This window comes from Coregonus clupeaformis, chromosome 17 (assembly GCF_020615455.1).
Source record: "Coregonus clupeaformis isolate EN_2021a chromosome 17, ASM2061545v1, whole genome shotgun sequence".
Taxonomy (NCBI): Eukaryota; Metazoa; Chordata; class Actinopteri; order Salmoniformes; family Salmonidae; genus Coregonus; species Coregonus clupeaformis.
Window position 1 is genome coordinate 39799046 of NC_059208.1, and position 19294 is coordinate 39818339.

The 19294-nt window shown below is 39.6% G+C and overlaps 1 protein-coding gene across 3 annotated transcripts in view; it reads left to right on the forward strand.

The window, feature by feature from the left end:
- The first annotated feature begins 15138 nt into the window (after positions 1-15138).
- Positions 15139-19294, forward strand: part of LOC121586355 (protein PRRC2A-like) — a 41321-nt gene continuing 37165 nt past the window's right edge. For 2 of the 3 annotated variants that reach the window (XM_041902974.2, XM_045226321.1), the window contains exons 1-2: positions 15139-15451; positions 18893-19044. In XM_041902974.2, the coding sequence (XP_041758908.2) occupies positions 18930-19044 (115 nt within the window). In that variant the 5' untranslated portion in view covers positions 15139-15451; positions 18893-18929. The remainder of the gene's footprint in view (positions 15452-18892; positions 19045-19294) is intronic. The other variant, XM_045226320.1, reaches the window with a different exon arrangement.

Here is a 19294-nt window from a genome sequence, read left to right on the forward strand (position 1 = left end):
TTACAACCTGTAATTTAAATTGACTTTTATTTATTTGGATTTCATGTAATGGACATACACAAAATAGTCCAAATTGGTTTAAAAAGTGGTGCGTGCATATGTATTCAGCCCCTTTGCTATGAAGCCCCTAAATAAGATCTGGTGCAACCAATTACCTTCAGAAGTCACATAATTAGTTAAATAAAGTCCACCTGTGTGCAATCTAAGTGTCACATGATCTCAGTATATATATACACCTGTTCTGAAAGGCCCCAGAGTCTGCAACACCACTAAGCAAGGGGCACCACCAAGCAAGTGGCACCATGAAGACCAAGGAGCTCTCCAAAAAGGTCAGGGACAACGTTGTGGAGAATTACAGATCAGGGTTGGGTTCTAAAAAAATATCAGACACTTTGAACATCCCACGGAGCACCATTAAATCCATTATAAAAAAAATTGAAAGAATATGGCACCACAACAAACCTGCCAAGAGAGGGCCGCCCACCAAAACTCACGGACCAGGCAAGGAGGGCATTAATCAGAGGCAACAAAGAGACAAAAGATAACCCTAAAGGAGCTGCAAAGCTCCACAGCAGAGATTGGAGTATCTGTCCATAGGACCACTTTAAGCCGTACACTCCACAAAGCTGGGCTTTACGGAAGAGTGGCAAGAAAAAAGCAATTTCTTAAAGAAAAAATAAGCAAACACGTTTTGTGTTCGCCAAAAGGCATGTGGGAGACTCCTCAAACATATGGAAGAAGGTATTCTGGTCAGATGAGACTAAAATTGAGCTTTTTGGCCATCAAGGAAAACGCTATGTCTGGCGCAAACCCAACACCTCTCATCACCCTGAGAACACCATCCCCACAGTGAAGCATGGTGGTGGCAGCATCATGTTGTGGGATAGTTATGCATGCTCAAGGTTTCTGTTTTTTTGTCTTGTTTGTTTCACAATAAAATATATTTTGCATCTCCAAAGGGGTATGCATGTTGTGTAAATGAAATAATACAAACCCCCCCCCAAAAAATCAATTTTAATTCCAGGATGTAAGGCAACAAAATGGGAAAAATGCCAAGGGGGGTGAATACTTTTGCAAGCCACTGTATGTGTCACCAAGCCATAACAATATTGGGACAGACTTACTAAGCGTTTGCAACTGTGCTATTTCCATAGGGCAAAAAAATTGAACAAATTGTAAAAATACAGATTTAAAGAAGGTGCCTAGTATATGTAGCTCCCAGCCCTCTGCCTCCCAGTCCATATAGGAATGGTTGCACTTTCAGAATTTCAAGGCATTTATACATTTTCCTTTTGGCGTGAGAAATATCTGTATGATGAGACAGTTTGTGAGTGAATGGACATGATGAGTAGGACATGCAAAGTTTGAATACCATAAAGTTTTTTTTAACGAGGCATGGAGCCAGGGATCTGTCATTTAAATGTAATTTAAATCACCCTTTTTGTGCTATCAGTTGAAAGTTTAATTATCAACTGTGATTGTGTCACAAATCCCTCAACTCAGTTCCTGGTACTCCCCTTGTTGGTGAAACAATACAGCAATTTTCCTCAGGTTTCTATAGTAGATTTGATCAGTCTCGTCTAGGTAGCACACTCCTCTCCACAGCAGATGAAGTTGTTTCCCTCAGCTCACCTCGCTGAACCTAGCTGTGAAGCCGACATACTGGTATGCAATAGATTCCATATTTAGTGGTAAGACACTGTGGTAAGACACTGCGTCTCATTAAATGCACATAAGGGTTTGATTGGTAATTATTAGAAAATGATTTTGATTAGAAACTGTTGCCTTGTATTGAAGAATCTGGATGCATATGAACACATTAATGTGTCAAAAGTTTAATTGCCATATGTTATGGTCTTTTAAGTCCACTTGATTTTGTATTTAATTTTGCATATATTCATCGCTTACTGTAAGATATTTATCTAGATATCTTACGACCTTTTATTACCCTTCCTTTCCTGAAAGTGTGTAACTTTTAATAGAAGGGCTTCAATCCATGTTGATGACCTTGTTTTAATCTAAGATTTGTGGTTTTAATGTTTCAAGTATGTTTTTCTGATCAAGAAATTGAATTCCAATATAACTAGTGATAAAGGGAGGTGTGAGTGTGATGTGTGTTTGAGTACTAATATAATATTCTGTATGTACGTTTAGATACTGGACAATTAGTGGGAAAACATCAGAACTGGGCTGCATGTGTAAAAGCAGGCATTGAACCACAGTGTGTGGAAACATACTGTATTAAAATCGTTCCTTACAATTTTCTTAAGCCTCTTGTAATGTTTTGGGATATCCCCTGGGTCTGTAGATAATGTACTGTATTCTGTATTTCCCTGAAAAGTGGAATGATTCAATCTGATATTTTTAGTTTGCCAACTCCTGTTTCATGCTGTGTGTGTGAGCACTAGCTTCAAATTGAGCTTTTGGAACAAAGAAATCAGTACACGTAAATGTACAATGTAAGACAAAATGTAAGATGTAGCTGTAAGATAAGGTTATAAAAGAAAATAATGCAAATATCATTTAACAGCTCTTTTATTGTGTATGTCACACTCCTAGACATAATATAACAGAAATATATTTGTTTGTGGTCCTCTGTAGCTCAGCTGGTAGAGCACGGCGCTTGTAACGCCAAGGTAGTGGGTTCGATCCCCGGGACCACCCATACACAAGAAATGTATGCACGCATGACTGTAAGTCGCTTTGGATAAAAGCGTCTGCTAAATGGCATATTATTATTATTATTATTTATTATTATTGTTTAATATGACAATGTTGCCAGAATCTTATAGTAGAATCCCAAAGTGGGTCTTCTAAAATGTATTGTGTTTGGCACTAAAGCAAAATTATAATGGGGAGGGAACAAAGTTAATGATTAATAAGATACTTAATAAAATTGGCGGTGCTTCAAATGCATTCATAGACATTAAACACGTTTTTTGAAGATGAACCACAATGAAGGGTGTTACGTGTGACGTATTTTTCTTTCTCCCCATTTCCCTTTGTAGTGTGTTTGTGTGTTCTAGGCATTACAGGTGTGCTGAGTTGCGGCTGACGATGGTGGGCGTGACTTCGGTCCGGAGTCCTGGCAGCTGTAGCTGATTGACGAGAGTATACCTGTTTGCCATGTGAGCTCGAAGAAGAGAGGGGGGAGAGGACACTTGTTGTTTGGGTATTGGTTGTGTTAATTTATCTTTGTTTGTGTTCCAGCCTGTCCTCCTGATGTACTCCACCCTACCTAGGTCCTGGAAAAGGGAAAGGTAGATCTGCCCATGGGTGTACATTCACACGTAGATAACCCATTGTTTTACACACTAGGTTAGCCGGGCGGGTGTCACCCCTGTATTTTTGGTAAACAGGTAGGAAAGTGGGTTAGGGTTAGAGTGTGATAGGAAGGTTTAGGTGTGTAGAAGAGGAGGGACCTTTTGTTTATTTTCATTAATTGGACCCCGTTCCCAAATATTCCCTTCTCTTACCTTCCCTGGTTTATATGATTGATTTGTTGTTTCTTTATGGGTGTTGTTTATTTTGTTTAAGTACATTACTAAACGTCCCCCGAGGGCTAACCTTGAGATCTGGTTATTTTAGTTCATAAATTATTTTCACCCTGATTGCATCATCTTTTGGGTATCTGTATTTTACTTTATTATTTATATTTTTGACAACTTTTGCTTTTACTTCACTACATTCCTAAAGAAAAGTGTGTACTTTTTACTCCATACATTTTCCCCTGACACCCAAAAGTAGTCATTACATTTTGAATGCTTAGCAGGACAGGAAAATGGTCCAATTCACACACTTATCAGGAGAACATCCCTGATCATCCCTACTGCCTCTGATCTGGCGGACTCACTAAACACACATGCTTCATTTGTATCTATGCATACATAAAAATAAAATGATGCCATCTGGTTTGCTTACTATAAGGAATTTGAAATACTTGTACTTTTGATACTTAAGTATATTTTAGCAATTACATTTACTTTTGATACTTAAGTATATTAAAACCAAATACTTTTAGACTTTTACTCAAGTAGTATTTTACTGGGTGACTTTTACTTGAGTCATTTTCTATTAAGGTATCTTTACTTTTACTCAAGTATGACAATTGGGTACTTTTTCCAACACTGATTTTTTGCAATACTAGTGTATTTACCTAACAAGCACAAATGAATACAGTCGTGGTCAAATGTTTTGAGAATGACACAAATATTAATTTTCACAAAGTCTGCTGCCTCAGTTTTTATGATGGCAATTTACATATACTCCAGAATGTTATGAGTGATCAGATGAATTGCAATTAATTGCAAAGTCCCTCTTTGCCATGAAAATTAACTTAATCCCCAAAAAACATTTCCACTGCATTTCAGCCCTGCCACAAAAGGACCAGCTGACATGTCAGTGATTCTCTCGTTAACACAGGTGAGAGTGTTGACGAGGACAAGGCTGGAGATCACTCTGTCATGCTGATTGAGTTAAAATAACAGACTGGAAGCTTTAAAAGGAGGGTGGTGCTTGAAATCATTGTTCTTCCTCTGTTAACCTTGGTTACCTGCAAGGAAACACGTGCCGTCATCATTGCTTTGCACAAAAAGGGCTTCGCAGGCAAGGATATTTCTGCTAGTAAGATTGCACCTAAATCAACCATTTATCGGATCATCAAGAACTTCAAGGAGAGAGGTTCAATTTTTGTGAAGAAGGCTTCAGGGCGCCCAAGAAAGTCCAGCAAGCGCCAGGACGTCTCCTAAAGTTGATTCAGCTGCGGGATCAGGGCACCACCAGAGCAGAGCTTGCTCAGGAATGGCAGATGTGAGTGCATCTGCATGCACAGTGAGGCGAAGACTTTTGGAGGATGGCCTTGTGTTAAGAAGGGCAGCGAGGAAGCCACTTCTCTCCAGGAAAAACATCAGGGACAGACTGATATTCTGCAAAAGGTACAGGGATTGGACTGCTGAGGACTGGGGTAAAGTCATTTTCTCTGATGAATCCCCTTTCCGATTGTTTGGGGCATCCGGAAAAAAGCTTGTCCGGAGAAGACAAGGTGAGCGCTACCATCGGTCCTGTGTCATGCCAACAGTAAAGCATCCTGAGACCATTCATGTGTGGGGTTGCTCACAATTTTGCCTAAGAACACAGCCATGAATAAAGAATGGTACCAACACATCCTCCGAGAGCAACTTCTCCCAACCATCCAAGAACAGCTTGGTGACGAACAATGCCTTTTCCAGCATGATGGAGCACCTTGCCATAAGGCAAAAGTGATAACTAAGTGGTTCGGGGAACAAAACATCGACATTTTGGGTGCATGGCCAGGAAACTCCCCAGACCTTAATCCCATTGAGAATTTGTGGTCAATCCTCAAGAGGTGGGTGGACAAACAAAACCCCACAAATTCGGACAAACTCCAAGCATTGATTATACAGGAATGGGCTGCCATCAGTCAGGATGTGGCCCAGAAGTTAATTGACAACATGCCAGGGCGGATTGCAGAGGTCTTGAATAAGAAGGGTCAACACTGCAAATATTGACTCTTTGCATAAACTTAATGTAATTATCAATAAAAGCCTTATGGAATGCTTGTAATTATACTTCAGTATACCATAGTAACATCTGACAAAAATATCTAAAAACACTGAAGCAGCAAACTTTGTGAAGACCAATACTTGTCATTCTCAAAACGTTTGACCACGTTACCTGAATTACCGCTCTCGCTCTCTCTCTCTCGCTCTCTCGCTCTCTCCCCTCCACTCACTTTTTCTCCAGTTCTGGTAGTCCAGTGCCTCTCCATTTCCCCACAGCCAGTGTGCTACGCCAGTGTAGCAACTACTCAAGTTTTGCTTTAATTGCTATGAAAAGGGAAGTTGTTTACATACCAAAATAGCAGTGGAATGGTTTCTTGACTTTGCAGTCAACTGAGGTTCATTTCAAGGGCAGCAGCAGTTGACCATTACTAAATTCAGCTTCAACACAGTTCTCCTTTGTATAAATTTAAAAAAGGAAAGAAAAAGATAATTCACATCACGTGAATCATATTACTTAATTATTGAGGCATTAAATAAAACAATGAAGGGTGAACCGGGAAAAAAAATTAACCAGAATGACACCCATGTTGAATCGACTGCCCCATTTTGTCCAGTAACTCACTTTCAGTGGTCAGTAGCTCTCGAGTCAGGTTGGAGGACAGTGGCTGGAGGTCTGACCGTCTCCATGGTTGATGGTGTAGGCCGATCCACACTGCAACTTCACTGGTATTCCTCAGCTTCTCCAGTATCTTCTCGTTGTATGCGTCACTCATCACGCTGGCTAGGTCTGTGTGGCTGAGATGACAGTGCTTCAAAGCCTCTGTCCAGTTCTTTTTCTCTTCAACCAATGAAGGGTTGTGGAGATCTGCAATGGTTGTTGTCTGTTGTGGAGGTTTTGACTCAGAGAAATTGAAGGTTAAAATCTATAGACTGCATTGGATGGAAGCAACACTGTTACACAAATAAAAACGTTTTGTCCCCCCATCCCACTCTCTAAGGCAGATTCACTTAAATGTTTCACCAAACACATACAGTACATATGGAATTATCTCAGCATTTGTTACCTTTGTTATAACATATGAAGATTAGATTTTCCCCACAGTCTCTCTCTTCCCATGTTCAATTGCGGTCCATGCTGACACACACAGGCCCTCCTGTCCATTTCCTGGAGCTCGCTCCACTCTTACCCTGAGTCCTGTTCCTCAAGCCAATCCAAGCTGAATCCATACCAGAGCCTTTTACGTTGTTGAAAAGGTCATCCATGTGAGATCTGTTGTTTACAGTGACTAAAGTGCAGAAGCCTTTGGCATCTTCCCATGTCTTTGCAGTACTACTGAGATTGTAACAGCCATCTGCTGGAAAAACAGAAATATGATTTTTTTTGGCAGTGGTCTATGATACTGTAGTATTTAGCCGAACACATAGCTACTGTGAGGTCCAAAATGATTGGCACCCTTGATAAAGATGAGCAAAAAGGACTGTATAAAATAAATAATAAAAATACTGAGCTATATTGTATACAATATACAGTGGGGGAAAAAAGTATTTAGTCAGCCACCAATTGTGCAATATCTCCCACTTAAAAAGATGAGAGAGGCCTGTAATTTTCATCATAGGTACACGTCAAGTATGACAGACAAATTGAGAATTTTTTTCTCCAGAAAATCACATTGTAGGATTTTTCATGAATTTATTTGCAAATTATGGTGGAAAATAAGTATTTGGTCACCTACAAACAAGCAAGATTTCTGGCTCTCACAGACCTGTAACTTCTTCTTTAAGAGGCTCCTCTGTCCTCCACTCGTTACCTGTATTAATGGCACCTGTTTGAACTTGTTATCAGTATAAAATACACCTGTCCACAACCTCAAACAGTCACACTCCAAACTCCACTATGGCCAAGACCAAAGAGCTGTCAAAGGACACCAGAAACAAAATTGTAGACCTGCACCAGGCTGGGAAGACTGAATCTGCAATAGGTAAGCAGCTTGGTTTGAAGAAATCAACTGTGGGAGCAATTATTAGGAAATGGAAGACATACAAGACCACTGATAATCTCCCTCGATCTGGGGCTCCACGCAAGATCTCACCCCGTGGGGTCAAAATGATCACAAGAACGGTGAGCAAAAATCCCAGAACCACACAGGGGGACCTAGTGAATGACCTGCAGAGAGCTGGGACCAAAGTAACAAAGCCTACCATCAGTAACACACTACGCCGCCAGGGACTCCTCTGCAGTGCCAGACGTGTCCCCCTGCTTAAGCCAGTACATGTCCAGGCCCGTCTGAAGTTTGCTAGAGTGCATTTGGATGATCCAGAAGAGGATTGGGAGAATGTCATATGGTCAGATGAAACCAAAATACAACTTTTTGGTAAAAACTCAACTCGTCGTGTTTGGAGGACAAAGAATGCTGAGTTGCATCCAAAGAACACCATACCTACTGTGAAGCATGGGGGTGGAAACATCATGCTTTGGGGCTGTTTTTCTGCAAAGGGACCAGGACTACTGATCCGTGTAAAGGAAAGAATGAATGGGGCCATGTATCGTGAGATTTTGAGTGAAAACCTCCTTCCATCAGCAAGGGCATTGAAGATGAAACGTGGCTGGGTCTTTCAGCATGACAATGATCCCAAACACACCGCCCGGGCAACGAAGGAGTGGCTTCGTAAGAAGCATTTCAAGGTCCTGGAGTGGCCTAGCCAGTCTCCAGATCTCAACCCCATAGAAAATCTTTGGAGGGAGTTGAAAGTCCGTATTGCCCAGCGACAGCCCCAAAACATCACTGCTCTAGAGGAGATCTGCATGGAGGAATGGGCCAAAATACCAGCAACAGTGTGTGAAAACCTTGTGAAGACTTACAGAAAACGTTTGACCTGTGTCATTGCCAACAAAGGGTATATAACAAAGTATTGAGAAACTTTTGTTATTGACCAAATACTTATTTTCTACCATAATTAGCAAATAAATTCATAAAAAATCCTACAATGTGATTTTCTGGATTTTTTTTTCTCATTTTGTCTGTCATAGTTGACGTGTACCTATGATGAAAATTACAGGCCTCTCATCTTTTTAAGTGGGAGAGCTTGCACAATTGGTGGCTGACTAAATAATTTTTTCCCCACTGTAATATAAATTTAGCTCATTATTATCTTTCTAAAGGGTGCCAATCATTTTTGGACTTGACTGTATATTATGTCAGATATGAATGCACAACCTTTTGGTACTGTCTATTATCAATTGAGGTGTCTGGAGCAATATATTTGTAAAAAATTATCTGAAATGAAAGGTAGGTAATCATTTTAAAAGATTACTTTCAAAAGTTATTTACCAGCAACACAATTAAAATATGTTTGTGACATGCAGTCTCCGTCGTTCCTTCTCTTTTCAGGATAATGAGATCCATTCAGATAAACTTCAGCACAGAATGGTCCAGAATTTCCATCGTTGGGCTCCGGATCATTCCAGTACCGGAATCCAGAGGTTTTCCCATCAGCCCATTCCCAGGTGTCACGGTAGTGTTCGATTCAAATGGATCGCCCTTTCATTGTATTGTTGAGTGATTTGAGTTCTGCAAAGCTTTCAATCTCCACCAGTTTGGAACATTTTGCCCTACAGTGACTTTGGGCTTCAGACCAAGTAGAAGGCCTATTCATCAATGACAGATTGGACCAATCAAAGCCACCTGTGACATAAAAGTTTACACATAGACAAGGGTTCAGACAAACATTATCTCCTCCAACACTGTATACACACCTTTACATCTCACGAATATGTGTATATTGTCTGATATTACCCTTACCTTTTATTAAATACATAACTTTTTACTTCCTGTTTAGCAATTTTACAACATGATTTGTGTTATAATTGATGTTTAAAGAAGCATGAAACAATGTAAGAGAGTGGACAATGTAAGAGTGGATAAAGTTACTAACTTTGGCAGATGAATGACTTTTTCTCTGAGCAGGAAGCCCTTGTCCAGTATCCCTGCTCATCCACACTCTCGCACTCCCTTTGTCTCCACTTTTCAAACTGGAACTTCTCCCCATTTGACCACTGCCAGTTTTCACCACAGCTAACGTTACGTCTTAACCCAATCCAGACAGGACCAAAGAAACTGGAGTTCACCATAAGGAACTCATCAATATCTGAATGATTCTCAATGAAGGCTAAGTCAGTGTATTTCTTCCTGCAGTAATGCTGACCTGAAGACCATGTTCTGTTCTTGCTGTCAAAGACCGCAACAGCAATGTGACAGAGTATTGGTGAGAGATGAGCTAGAGAGAGAGGGTACAGAGTGAAACTCATTTTGTATGCCATAATAATATATTGTCATTGTTTAATTAATTAATATATATTCATATTGTAACATAATAATAATAGCAACATGTATAATTGTTATACTTAATATTATACTCTGTATAATAAGCAACAATTTGGTGAAAATAGGATCTTTCATGTGATTGTTAACATTTTACATATTTAAAATGACAAATTATGCCAGCCTCACCACTCTCACTACTACTTCATGTATTAGATGCTCTTTTAAACCGATTATTGTGATGTTCATTTGAACATTTCTTGACTTTTCAATTAAAACATAGTGTTTGAAATTAAACAGAATCAAATCTGGTAGCATAAATTTACATGCTAAAAGCAAGAGGACAAATGTGAAATGCTGCATTTCCGGTTCAAAAGAAGATCTCCACAGCAGGAATTCAGTGTGCAACCATCACAATGAGATTGGTCTACTACTTGTCCATCTGCAGTTAGGAAAAATGTGGGGAAAACGATTAGTGGAACTATTGCATTACCCATAAAGAAATGGAAACAAATAATAGTTATTTATGTAAATACAAATACAGGAACACCATGCTTACTAACCTGACAGATGCTGACGAGTGTCCAACTGACAGTTTTCAATGTTGTGAGTGAGCTCATGAGCTTCAGATAACCTTTCCTGGTATAATCTGTTCACTACTCCTCTTTTTGCACATATTCAAATATGAAGAGGCAATCACATAGGGAAATTAACCCCTGGCCCCTGCACTCAAAGTAGCTGCACCAAACAAAGATAATAAGCACTTTTTCATGCCTGTATTTTCCACCTGTTATATATTTTATTAAAATGTTTAAATTGGTATGCAACAGGCATCAGGTCCTGGGACATTACCGATCTAATGATTAACTTCAGTGGTTTTAATGACCTAACTCAAGGTTGGTTTGTTTTCTGTCCAAACAAATCCCCTTATTAGAATGGATTTTGGGGGGGTTTGTATAATTTCATTTACACAACATGCCTACCACTTTGAAAATGCAAAATATTTCTTCTTGTGAAACAAACTTGAGCATGCATAACTATTCCCCCCCACAAAGTCAATACTTTGTAGATCCACCTTTTGCAGCAATTACAGCTGCAAGTCTCTTGGGGTATGTCTCTATAAGCTTGGCACATCTAGCCATTGGGATTTTTTCCCATTCTTCAAGGAAAAACTGCTCCAGCTCCTTCAAGTTGGATGGGTTCCGCTGGTGTACAGCAATCTTTAAGTCATATCACAGATTCTCAATTGGATTGAGGTCTGGGCTTTGACTAGGCCATTCCAAGACATTTCAATGTTTTCCCTTAAACCACTCGAGTGTTGCTTTAGCAGTATGCTTAGGGTCATTGTCCTGCTGGAAGGTGAACCTCCGTCCCAGTCTCAAATCTCTGGAAGACTGAAACAATTTCCCTGTATTTAGTGCCATCCATCATTCCTTCGATTCTGACCAGTTTCCCAGTACCTGCCGATGAAAAACATCCCCACAGCATGATGCTGCCACCACCATGCTTCACTGTGGTCCTCTGTAGCTCAGCTGGTAGAGCACCGCGCTTGTAACGCCAGGGTAGTGGGTTCGATCCCCGGGACCACCCATACACAAAAATGTATGCACGCATGACTGTAAGTCGCTTTGGATAAAAGCGTCTGCTAAATGGCATATTATTATTATTACTGTGGGGATGGTGTTCTCTGGGTGATGAGAGGTGTTGGGTTTGCACCAGACATAGCTTTTTCCTTGATGACCAGAGTACCTTCTTCCATATGTTTGAGGAGTCTCCCGAGTGGCGCAGTGGTCTAAGGCACTGCATCGCAGTGCTAGCTGTGCCACTAGTTCGAATCCAGGCTCTGCTGTAGCCGGCCGCAACCGGGAGACCAATGGGGCGGCGCACAATTGGCCCAGCGTCGTCCAGGGTAGGGGAGGGAATGGCCGGCAGGGAGGTAGCTCAGTTGGTAGAGCATGGCGTTTGCAACGCCAGGGTTGTGGGTTCGATTCCCACGGGGGGCCAGTATGAAAATAAAAAAGAATAAATGTATGCACTAACTGTAAGTCGCTCTGGATAAGAGTGTCTGCTAAATGACGTAAATGTAATGTAAAATGAGTCTCCCACATGCCTTTTGGCGAACACCAAACGTGTTTGCTTATTCTTTTCTTTAAGCAATGGCTTTTTTCTGGCCGCTCTTCCGTAAAGCCCAGCTCTGTGGAGTGTACGACTTAAAGTGGTCCTATGGACAGATACTCCAATCTCCGCTGAGGAGCTTTGCAGCTCCTTCGGGTTATCTTTGGTCTCTTTGTTGCCTCTCTGATTAATGCCCTCCTTGCCTGGCCTGTGAGTTTTGGTGGGCGGCCCTCTCTTGGCAGGTTTGTTGTGATGCCATATTCTTTCCATTTTTTAATAATGAATTTAATGGTGTTCCGTGCGATGTTAAAAGTTTCTGATATTTTTTTATAACCCAACCCTGATCTGTGCTTCTCCACAACTTTGTTCCTGACCTGTTTGGAGAGCTCCTTGGTCTTCATGGTGCCGCTTGCTTGGTGGTGCCCCTTGCTTAGTGGTGTTGTAGACTCTGGGGCCTTTCAGAACAGGTGTATATATACTGAGATCATGTGACAGATCATGTGACACTTAGATTGCACACAGGTGGACTTTATTTAACTAATTATGTGACTTCTGAAGGTAATTGGTTGCACCAGATCTTATTTAGGGGCTTCATAGCAAAGGGGGTGAATACATATGCACGCACCACTTTTCCGTTATTTGTTTTTTAGAATTTTTTGAAACAAGTTCTTTTTTTCCATTTCATTTCACCAATTTGGACTATTTTGTGTATGTCCATTACATGAAACCAAATAAAAATCAATTTAAATTACAGGTTGTAATGCAACAAAATAGGAAAAACGCCAAGGGGGATGAATAATTTTGCAAGGCACTGTAGTTGAGGCAACAACAAAAACAAATGATGGAGGAGAGTAAAACAATTCATAAAATAAATGCTTTAAGTGTTGACCACTGAAAAAAAGTAAAACAATTACCCCACTTGAAAGCTACTCTATCATCTTCATACCTTTTTAGTAATCTTCATGAATAGGCCTGCTGTCCATCGTGACATACGGAAACTGTTTATGCATGGTAAATAGAGAGAACTCACAAAATATGAAATTATGTTATTTTATGGTGCTCAAAGTCAGGAGTGGAAAGAGTACTGAAATAGCTTACTCAAGTAGAAGTACTGTTACTTTAATTACATTTTATTCAAGTAGAAGTAAAATTACTTGAGTAAAAAAAACGACTCAAGTAAAAGTCAAAAGTAGCTCATTTAAAAAGTACTCAGAGAAAAAGTAATTGAGTTACTTAAAAAAAAACATTGACCTTGATAATTAAGGTTACCTGAACGGTGCTACACATTATCTTTTCCATGCATTAAATTAAAAAGGGAAGAGAGGAAATTAATGTACAGTAGGAACTAAGTTCATTTATTTTATGAGTTGTATTTTATGAGTTAATTTTTTCACTCACTCACACACAAACTCCCTCTTTCACTCACTCACCAGGGGTACTGAAATATCCTACTCACGTAGAAGTACTTTTACTATAATGACATTTTCCTCAATTAGTAAAATGACTGACTTTGAAAAATACTCATAAAAGTACAAGTACTTGGAAAAGCTACTCAGTTATAGTAACGAGATTAGCTTTAATTAGTTACTTTACACCTCTGCTCAAAGTAATACCCATAAAGTAATACTCAAAGGTTTATGTGCTTCTACATCTGCATTGCTTGCTGTTTGGGGTTTTAGGCTGGGTTTCTGTATAGCACTTTGTGACATCTGCTGATGTTAAAAGGGCTTTATAAATAAATTGTATTAATAATAAAGCTTTACTCCTGCAATTACAAAAGTATCATCAAAATACAATTCCATAAAACATCAAATGCACCTTTCATATCCTGTATTTCCTGTGGCGCTATTATGATAACAATTCTTAGAAAGAATGCAGCATTGCCATCTAGTGATCCATGCATGTAATGTGTGAATTAAGACAAGGAGAACCCTAGGCCTATTTGATCAAACAGTAGTAATTTAACATATTCACTTGCAATTCATTCTTGTTACATGGAATATGGGTATAAGAAACTTTGCTTTTCCAAGAGATCCACATGATCTTGCACCAATAGGACACAATATAGGCTAGACCTAATTTGGTTTGGCAGGCAATGCATCCTCCCAAAATATTTGCACCTGCATGTTACTTTGACATCTTAGACCTTCCACCAAACGAATTTTTCACCTTTAAAGAGTGTTCTCTAAAAGCTTTACATCTATAATTCTGATATTGAGATGCTGTCTCAAAGCGTTGAAGAATGAGAATAGTTTCAGTATTTCCTCCACAAGTTATAATCAACAATAATAATGTTTTGTTATGGATACTAACGGCAGTGCTGGGGACCCTGTGCTGCATCATGAAAGTGCTGCTTGTCTATAGTCTACAATGAATTACTAATATATGAATGAATATATGAATGAATAATTGAATGAATGAATTATGAATGAATGAATGACTAATATTATTGACCGTTTTTTAAGGGGAAGTTTGCCCATTTTTACGTTGCCTTATTTTCACTCTTTCTGAGCTTGTAGTTGATCCCCCGAACTGTATTTTGTTTATTTTTTGTTTCGTCACAGAGAAAATTGGTTGTCACATTTTGCTGAGTCATCACTTGCCATTGACTACAATACATTATGCATTATGAAAATGTGTCGAAAGCATGTTAGAAAAAGCTTTTAAAAAATCCAAAACAACCCATATTACATCAGAATCCCATTCTGAATGTCTCTTTACTCGATAAAAAAAAAAGAATGATCCCGCTCAAAATAAAAATAATCAAATATATTAAAATTAAAAAACAGTTTGGGGGATCAACTACAAGCACAGAAAGAGTGAAAATAAGGCCATGTAAAAATGAGTGAACTTCCCCTTTAACGCTATGGTAGTGCATGAGAGATGATCAAGAGGGATAACCCATAAACTATTTTATTGCATTATAGTGTGAGTGAAAAACACACATTTGATTTTGGTTTGGTGTTGATAAATAGCAGCCAGACCGTGAGACAAAATAAACACAGTAGACGGTTAACCGATCAGAGTGCTGCAAAATACATTTCATAGCTAAATGTTGGATAGGGCGTGATTTAAATCCATGCAAATGAAATAATCCAAAATGTTAGATCTGATAGGCCAAAATGCGGATTCGGAACTCATCATGTTAATTTGACCCCGCCCTCTTTGCGTGCCCTCCACCCCCTCTACGCTACGGGTCTCTAGTAGCCGTTGACGGCTCTTGTAGTGACGGATTAAACTGTCCTGTAATATTTTTATTTTTCATTGCTTTTGTGAAAAAAGAAAAAGGAGTACAAGTAAGCCGCTTTACACACATCAATATCCCCTCTCTGATTTTATAACATTAATTAATTTGTATTTGAGCTGGTAATTTAGCTTGCAAGCTAGGGTAAACGTTACTTGCCAGCGACAGCAATAAACTAGCTAGTTAGTAGAGGGCTAACGTGATTACATTATTCTGCGATACAACCTCGAGACAAGTCGGGACAAGACCAGGTTAGTAGCTACATCTTGTATTTCCTGATGTAAAATATTAGCTAGCTAACTATATTATAGTGGAAATGTAAGGATGGTAACCGCAAAAGATGTGCTAATTTGCTAACGTTAGTAACTAACGATGTAACTAACGTTAGCATCGGCTAACAGTCACTCGCTAGCGACAATAGTGTTGGTTAGCTAACTACACTATTAGCTGCTTGGTTTGGTTCATAGGAGGGCGAGATGTAGAGAGGTCTATTACAGATGGCTAGGTTACTAATTTCGATATCTTGGTTCTACTGTATAGTTATACAATAATCTAGTTGCACAACAGCCATGTGTATCACGGCGTGAGTCATAGCTAAATTCAATGTTTGCATCGTATAGTTAGCTAGCTTAATTGCTAACCGGTTTGTTATAATGCAGATGGCCTTCCCACACCGCCATTTTGTTTTGTTCTCTTCATAAAATAATTTGCCAAATTGCCTAGTTCCTAGTATTTGGGCTTTATACAATCCATACTATCGCATTAAAAACTGAGTTGATTGACGTATTCACTGTGATTCAACGAGGAATGTAACTAAACTCATTTCACCACCGCAATTTAAGCTAACTGGATATGCATTACGAAACATCGCAGTCCCCCTCCCAACGTGAACATGGAGGCCGCATTAGATAGCTTTTCAGAGTTAACGTTGGCTACAGTCAATTAGATGTTTATGCTAGTAACTATTTTTGGTGAAGCGGTATGCTTGGACTGTGTTGTGCTGACCCTTTCCTTTGAGTGTACTGTTATGATTCTGATGATGGCATGCTGTGGCTGGTCCTGAACTCCTTTATGCGTTAAAAGGCCCTTTCCTGGTGTATTGCATTGATGGCTTGCTTAACTGCCCTCTTAATCCCTGCAAAACATGTAGTTTGCCGGCCATCCCACGACCTAATTTTCTAATCTCATCGGGGTATTGAGGTACACAAGGTGTACTGCTATTTGGCAGTGTTTGGGACAATAGTGTGACTAAAAGTATATTTATCCCATTAAAGCAACCTGTATCTTAACTTAATACTACATACGTGCTTTGAAAACATCCTTTATTTATCATGTAGTGTATTTGGTGGGTGCCTGCCGGTCTCTATTAATATTGTTGCAGTCTTTTAAATGGGTCAAGTTATTTTGTCAGTTGCTCTTGTGGTTTGCAGTGCACTATTACAGGGGTTTCAAACTTCTTGAGGCTGGGGACCCCTTTTGTGATGGCGAAGTCATACGGGACCCCCTCATAATCAGAACACAACTCGAGTGAGATAAAAATAGCATACAAGGACTTTTACCATGACTTTGGCAGTGCATGGCTGGACTAACCAAGTCTTGGGCCCTGGGAAGGAACATTTTAAAGGCCAGCGTCTTGGCATTGGAGAGAAAATGTTGCAGTTTTCAAGCTAATTTCTTCAATTCTACAAAATTTTTCATGGGACAGAGAAATGTTTTTTTTTGTGTGAGCTCAATGCGAACCTTGCACTGCAGTTTCTCGAGATAAATCAGATCATGCCGAACTGTGCGATGTAGTAGGGAGTTGTAGTTTCCAGCAGGCCAATGTTATACATTGTTTAGTGCAGAAAACGTGATGATTAACTACGATGACCATATTCCATTGTGCGGCTACTTGTCCGGTATGTAATGTGAATAACTCATGGTTAATAAATGATAATCGGTCATGGGCAGTCAATACCATCATGGGACTTTTATATTTGTTTTGTTCTGCGTTACAGCATTCAACCCACATCATTCATAGTGCGTTTAATGTTTAAAAAATAATATTGAAATCGACAATCTTTATTTTGTTACTAAAACCGAACCGACCTCAAAGGGCACTAATCGCTCAGCACTAATCCTGCAATTCTACACATTTTGCCATGAGGCAGAGAGAGAATTTTGCCATATTAAAGCTTATAGTACTCTCCAGTGTAATTTTATGAAATATGTCCTATAATTAATTACAATATGAGTGAAATAGTTTTCCTGCCAAAAAATGGTAATTAAGTATGTTAAAAAGTAGCTTTCTCTCTGTTAGAATAGTGTGTGGGCGTACCCCAACAACAGAATGATGTGGGCGTTTACCGGTCATAAAAATTATTCATGCGTGGTTGGTCAGCTCATCCTGACCAATCACGCAGTGTTTTTTAATGTAATATATGCATTGGCCACAAATACAAGTATAAGATCAGTCAACTTTATTTGGGTATGAGTTAACAGAAAATTAACATTTAAAAGTGAGATTTTCAATGGACAGTTACTTTAAATTACAGAGCATTTATGTAAAAAAAAAATTTTTGGGCGAATACAAAGTTGAGTTGAACAATTTATAATTGACAGAGTACTGTGGATACCAATATCACGGTGAGCCTCCCAGGCCCATTTTGCGCAGGGTTTTTAGAGTTTTTAATATTTTAGAGTAATAATATTACATTGTATTATACCCCCTGAATTTATTCCATGGGTCCCTTTGCCAAAATTAATTTATTCTGTAAAAATATATATTTTGAGATCTGACCGTGGACCCCCTGCATTTTTTACGTATGGGTGGTCCCAGGAATCGAACAAACTATCCTGGCGTTGCAAGCTCCATGATCTACCAACTGAGCTACAGAGGGCCCCAGTTCAATCAAATGTTATTTATAAAGCCCTTTTTACATCAGCAGATGTCACAAAGTGCTATACAGAAATTCTGCCTAAAACCCCAAACAGCAAGCAATGCAGATGTAGAAGCATGGTGGCTAGGAAAAACTCCCTAGAAAGGCAGAAACCTAGAGGAACCAGTTGCGCATCTATTCATTTGATATTCATCAACTCATTGTGCAGCTTGTAATTGACCTCCATCTTTGTAAAATGACATAGAGGGCAACATTTTCCTCAAACAAGATTGCACCGCCTACAAAGACAGAGATTGTTTTTGTAATGTTTGATACGTTTACAGGCACAGAACAACTCTTTAGCTGTAGGCAAATCTTTATGAATTGGACCGATGTCAGCCCAGTGGATTTTATTGGTGAGCAGTAAAATGGGCTCAACCCTGGTGTTGTTGCCATGGAGGCAACCCCTCTCAAGGCAGACCTAGAAAAAGTGAACATAATTTATAATGCATCACCATGGCAACTATGCCATGGATCGCATTATTCTCTCGGTACAGTATTTCCTGTGTTGACGTGTTCATGGCAATGAACTGTTCAAGTGCTAGCTCTGCTCACACATAGGTCTCTGTAATGTTATTGACCTGTCCTGAGCACTGTCCTCCCCCTCTGTCTGTCCTCACTACAAACTTTATCACGCATACACTGCTAAGCAAAGACTGGATATCGGGACTCGTTTTGTTGTTTAGAACCTGCGTCAACTCAACACCACATTTACCTTCACGTGCAGTGACCCATACATGGTGTCAAATGTCTCCATCTCTTTCTCTCTTACAGTCTCAGGGCTCACCATACTCAATGAGCGGACAGCGCAATGTCAGAGCGCTCTGGGCAAACTGCAAAGGGGAAGGATGGCAAATCCAAGTATGCGTCTCTCAACCTGTTTGATACCTACAAAGGAAAGAGCCTTGAAGCACAAAAGCCTGTTGGTGAGTATTTTTATTGTTTCCATTGTCCAAGTAGTGTCTTAGTGTGTGGATAGCGCAATGCCTCCCCTTTTTAAAAGTGGAACCGTGTCAGGTGTTGACGTGAGGTGCTCAGATCAGGTCATCAGATCATTTTCTGATCGATCATAGGTGATTGGGTTTGTTGATATCGGTTATGATAAACGGGTCATTTTCTACATACGATCTATGGGCCGACTTGACTAGATGTGCATACACAACCCACATTTTAGCA